The following is a 6,386-nucleotide window of genomic DNA, read 5'->3' on the forward strand; positions in this document are numbered from 1 at the left end:
GTCAGAGCAGCTCACAGATCACTGCATCTGTACATAGCCCATCTATAATTTAGCCCAAACTACTACCTCTTCCCCTACTGTATTTATTTATTTTATTTATTTTGCTCCTTTGCACCATATTATTTATATTTTATCTCTGAACTTTCTTCAAACTACAAATCTACCATTCCAGTGTTTTTCTTGCTATACTTTATTTACTTTGCCACCATGGCATTTTTTTGCCTTTACCTCCCTTATCTCACATAATTTGCTCACATTGTATATAATCTTATTATTTTTTTATTTTGTATTATTTATTTTTATATTCTTTTAATATTTTTTTTTATTTAAAAAACTGCATCATTGATTGTATGTTGTTTTACTCCATGTGTAACTCTGTGTTTTTGTATGTTGTCGAACTGCTTTGCTTTATCTTGGCCAGGTCGCAATTGTAAATGAGAACTTGTTCTCAACTTGCCTACCTGGTTAAATAAAGGTGAAATAAATAAAATAAATGCTACACACCACCACCACCACCCAGTATATAGATGCTACACATCACCACCACCACCCAGTATATAGATGCTACACATCACCACCACCACCCAGTATATAGATGCTACACATCACCACCACCACCCAGTATATAGATGCTACACACCACCACCACCACCACCCAGTATATAGATGCTACACACCACCACCACCACCACCCAGTATATAGATGCTACACACCACCACCACCACCCAGTATATAGATGATACACACCACCACCACCACCACCACCCCCCAGTATATAGATGATACACACCACCACCCAGCATATAGATGCTACACACCATTACCACCCAGTATATAGATGCTACACACCACCACCACCACCACCACCCAGTATATAGATGCTACACACCACCACCACCCAGTATATAGATGCTACACACCACCCACCACACAGTATATAGATGCTACACACCACCACAACCACCCAGTATATAGATGCTACACACCACCACAACCACCCAGTATATAGATGCTACACACCACCACCACCCAGTATATAGATGCTACACACCACCACCACCACCCAGTATATAGATGCTACACACCACCACCACCACCCAGTATATAGATGCTACACACCACCACCACCACCACCCAGTATATAGATGCTGCACACCACCACCACCACCACCACCCAGTATATAGATGCTACACATCAACATCCAGTATATAGATGCTACACACAACCACCACCATCCAGTATATAGATGCTACACACCACCACCCAGTATATAGATGCTACATATCATCACCACCCAGTATATAGATGATACATATCACCACCCAGTATATAGATGCTACACACCACAACCGCCCAGTATATAGATGCTACACACCACCACCACCACCCAGTATATAGATGCTACACACCACCACCACCATCCAGCATATAGATGCTACACACCATTACCACCCAGTATATAGATACTACACACCACCACCACCACCCTGTATATAGATGCTACACATCACCACCACCACCCTGTATATAGATGCTACACATCACCACCACCACCCAGTATATAGATGCTACACATCACCACCACCACCCAGTATATAGATGCTACACATCACCACCACCACCCAGTATATAGATGCTACACACCACCACCACCCCAGTATATAGATGATCCCCCCCCCCACCCGATATCGAGCTCCCCACCACCCAGTATATAGATGATCCCCCACCCGATATCGATGCACCACCCACCCGTATATATATGCTCACACACCACCCGGAGCCACCGCCCCCAGTATATATATGCTCCACACCACCCGGGACCACCACCGCCCAGTATATAGATGCCTACACACCACCCGGGCCCCCCCCCAGTATATAGATGCTACACCACCACCCGGGCCCCCACCCAGTATATAGATGCTACACACCACCCGGGCACCACCGCCCAGTATATAGATGCTACACACCACCACCACCGCCCAGTATATAGATGCTACACACCACCGCCCAGTATATAGATGCTACACACCACCGCCCAGTATATAGATGCTACACACCACCCCACCGCCCAGTATATAGATGCTCCACCACCACCACCGCCCAGTATATAGATGCTCCACCACCACCACCGCCCAGTATATAGATGCTACACACCACCGCCCAGTATATAGATGCTACACACCACCGCCCAGTATATAGATGCTACACACCACCGCCCAGTATATAGATGCTACACACCACCGCCCAGTATATAGATGCTACACACCACCGCCCAGTATATAGATGCTACACACCACCGCCCAGTATATAGATGCTACACACCACCACCCAGTATATAGATGCTACACACCACCACCCAGTATATAGATGCTACACACCACCACCACCACCCAGTATATAGATGCTACACACCACCACCACCACCCAGTATATAGATGCTACACACCACCACCACCACCCAGTGTATAGATGCTACACACCACCACCACCACCCAGTGTATAGATGCTACACACCACCACCACCACCCAGTATATAGATGCTACACACCACCACCACCACCCAGTATATAGATGCTACACACCACCACCACCAGCACCACCCAGTATATAGATGCTACATATCACCACCACCACCCCCCAGTATATAGATGATACATATCATCACCACCCAGTATATAGATGATACATATCATCACCACCCAGTATATAGATGATACATATCATCACCACCCAGTATATAGATGATACATATCATCACCACCCAGTATATAGATGATACACACCACCACCGCCACCCACCACCGCCACCCATTATATAGATGATACACACCACCACCGCCACCCAGTATATAGATGCTACACACCACCACCACCAGCACCACCCAGTATATAGATGCTACATATCACCACCACCACCCCCCAGTATATAGATGCTACATATCACCACCACCACCCCCCAGTATATAGATGATACATATCATCACCACCCCCCAGTATATAGATGATACATATCATCACCACCCCCCAGTATATAGATGATACATATCATCACCACCCAGTATATAGATGATACATATCATCACCACCCAGTATATAGATGATACATATCATCACCACCCAGTATATAGATGATACATATCATCACCACCCAGTATATAGATGATCACACACCACCACCGCCACCCATTATATAGATGATACACACCACCACCGCCACCCAGTATATAGATGCTACACACCACCACCGCCACCCAGTATATAGATGCTACACACCACCACCGCCACCCAGTATATAGATGCTACACACCACCACCGCCACCCAGTATATAGATGATATACTGGGTGGTGGTGGTGGTGGTGTGTATAGATGATACATATCATCACCACCCAGTATATAGATGATACATATCATCACCACCCAGTATATAGATGATACATATCATCACCACCCAGTATATAGATGATACATATCATCACCACCCAGTATATAGATGATACACATCATCACCACCCAGTATATAGATGATACACATCATCACCACCCAGTATATAGATGATACACATCATCACCACCCAGTATATAGATGATACACATCATCACCACCCAGTATATAGATGATACACATCATCACCACCCAGTATATAGATGATACACATCATCACCACCCAGTATATAGATGATACACATCATCACCACCCAGTATATAGATGATACACACCACCACCACCCAGTATATAGATGCTACACACCACCACCACCCAGTATATAGATGCTACACACCACCACCACCACCCAGTATATAGATGATACACATCACCACCACCCAGTATATAGATGCTACACACCACCACCACCCAGTATATAGATGCTACACACCACCACCACCACACCACCACCCAGTATATAGATGCTACACATCACCACCACCACCCAGTATATAGATGCTACACACCACCACCACCACCCAGTATATAGATGATACACACCACCACCACCCAGTATATAGATGCTACACACCACCACCACCACCCAGTATATAGATGATACACACCACCACCACCACCCAGCATATAGATGCTACACACCATTACCACCCAGTATATAGATGCTACACACCACCACCACCACCAGGTATATAGATGCTGCACACCACCACCACCACCCAGTATATAGATGCTACACACCACCACCACCACCCAGTATATAGATGCTACACACCACCACCACCACCAGGTATATAGATGCTGCACACCACCACCACCACCCAGTATATAGATGCTACACACCACCACCACCACCCAGTATATAGATGCTACACACCACCACCACCACCCAGTATATAGATGCTACACACCACCACCACCACCCAGTATATAGATGCTACACACCGCTGGGTGGGGTTGGGGGAACGGGATGGTGGGTTGGGGGAGGAGACATGTTGGCTGGGTGGGGTTGGGGGAACAGGATGGTAGGTTTGGGGGAGGAGACATGTTGGCTGGGCGTATGTTGGTTTCTTTATCAGATAATACATTTACACCAGTCATAGAAGGATGAAATAAAACTAATGTACTCATTAATGTACTCATCTGGGCTCCAGAGTGGCGAAGCCGTCTAAGACACTGCATCTCAATGCTAGAGGTGTCACTACAGACCCCGGTTCGATTCCAGGCTGTATCACAGCGGTCTAAGGCACTGCATCTCTGCGCTAGAGGTGTCACTACAGACCCTGGTTTGATTCCAGGCTGTATCACAACCGGCCGTGATTGGGAGTCCCATAGGGCTGCGCATAATTGGCCCAGCGTCGTCTGGGTTAGGCCTCCATTGTAAATAAGAATTTGTTCTTAACTGACTTGCCTAGTTAAATAAAGGTAAAATACATTTTTGCAAATCAGATCAGATCTGCCTTTTATCTTATAACTAAAAAACCAAGGACCTAATAATACTACCATTGATAATAACTATAATAAATACAAAATAATAACCTTGCTCTCATGGGATGACGAGTATAGAGAATGAGCAAAGCACTACAGGAAGAGATATTCAGTGATGATTAAAAATGTTGGGAATTTTATATATATTTTTTAAATGGGAAGCATTTTGTCCATTAACATTTTGTTGGTTGATGACAATCTGTAGCTTTAACAATTCCTAACCACACATATAGTTCAACAACTGCTGAGTATTTGCCTGTTTTTAAGACAGTACTTACTGTTAATCAGATCTCCTGTTGTGTCTTCTTCGTCTTCTTCCTCCTCCAATGAGACAGTCACCTCCCCCTCCTCTTTCATTCCAAAAACGGCATTCTCCTCTTTCTCTTCCTTCTGAGTAACCTCCTCCTCCTCTTTCACTCTGCAAGGTTCTTCCTCTTCTTTTGCTCTAACAGTCACCTCCCCCTCCATTCCTAAAACGGCCTCCTCTTCCTCTTCCTTCAGAGTAACATCCTCCTCCTCTTTCACACTGAAAGCTTTCTCCTCTTCCTTCAGAGTAACATCCTCCTCCTCTTTCACACTGAAAGCTTTCTCCTCTTCCTTCAGAGTAACATCCTCCTCCTCTTTCACTCTGAAAGCTTCTTCCTCTTCTTTTGCTGCAACAGTCACCTCCCCCTCCTCGTTCATTCCAAAAACGGCATAGTCTTCCTCCTCTTCCTTCACAGTAACAGTCATCTCCCCCTCATCCTTCTTCATTCCAAAAACGGCATTCTCCAGCTCTTTAGTAACATCCTCCTCCTCTTTCACTCTGCACGCCTCTATTTTCACTATAACGTCTTTCTCTTCTTCTTTCACTGTAACAGCCTCACTCTCTACTTCTTTTTTTATTGTGACATCCTCTTCTTCATTCTCCTCTTTCACGAGAGTTTCTTTCTCCATCCAGCAGACCTCCTCATGGGTGGAGTAGTTTAGTGAGCTCATGGTCGGGGATGTTAGCTTGCTAGCTAGTTAGCATTAGCAACTAGTATAATACTACTACTGACTTAACCAGCTAGCTAGATGACTAACAACAGAAAAATTAAACAAAAGGGGTAGTAACTAGCTAGACAACAGAAATTAGTTTAAAACACAGTGGCTAATAATCACCGAAAGCGTCTGAAGAGCGCCAATGTTTCAGCTATGTTGCCAAGCAAGCTACCGAGGTGGCCGACTTCTTCTTCTTTAGGATTTGGTTGGCGGAGCTCATCCGGGTTTAAGGTGCATGTACCGCCACCTGCTGTACTGGTGTGTGAGGCCATTCACAGCCTACCTACATTCAATTATTGATTTGGTAATACAAATTGTGGAAAAGTACAGTTTCCCTGGCAACTATTAACCCATTCCATTATTCAACCCTATTTAATCCTACTCCAGGCCAACAGTCTGGGAGGACAGAACACTACCACTCAACACCAC

At 45.2% G+C, this 6,386-nt stretch overlaps 1 protein-coding gene across 2 annotated transcripts in view; it reads right to left on the reverse strand.

The window, feature by feature from the left end:
- LOC145862978 (uncharacterized) overlaps positions 1-6,174 on the reverse strand; it is a 37,669-nt gene extending 31,495 nt beyond the window's left edge. For both annotated transcript variants that reach the window (XM_082967900.1, XM_082967901.1), the window contains exon 1: positions 5,213-6,174. In XM_082967900.1, coding sequence (XP_082824026.1) covers positions 5,213-5,912 — 700 coding nt within the window. In that variant the 5' untranslated portion in view covers positions 5,913-6,174. The remainder of the gene's footprint in view (positions 1-5,212) is intronic.
- Positions 6,175-6,386: the final 212 nt, after the last annotated feature.

This window comes from Salmo salar, chromosome 02 (assembly GCF_965601325.2).
Source record: "Salmo salar chromosome 02, fSalSal1, whole genome shotgun sequence".
Classification (NCBI taxonomy): domain Eukaryota; kingdom Metazoa; phylum Chordata; class Actinopteri; order Salmoniformes; family Salmonidae; genus Salmo; species Salmo salar.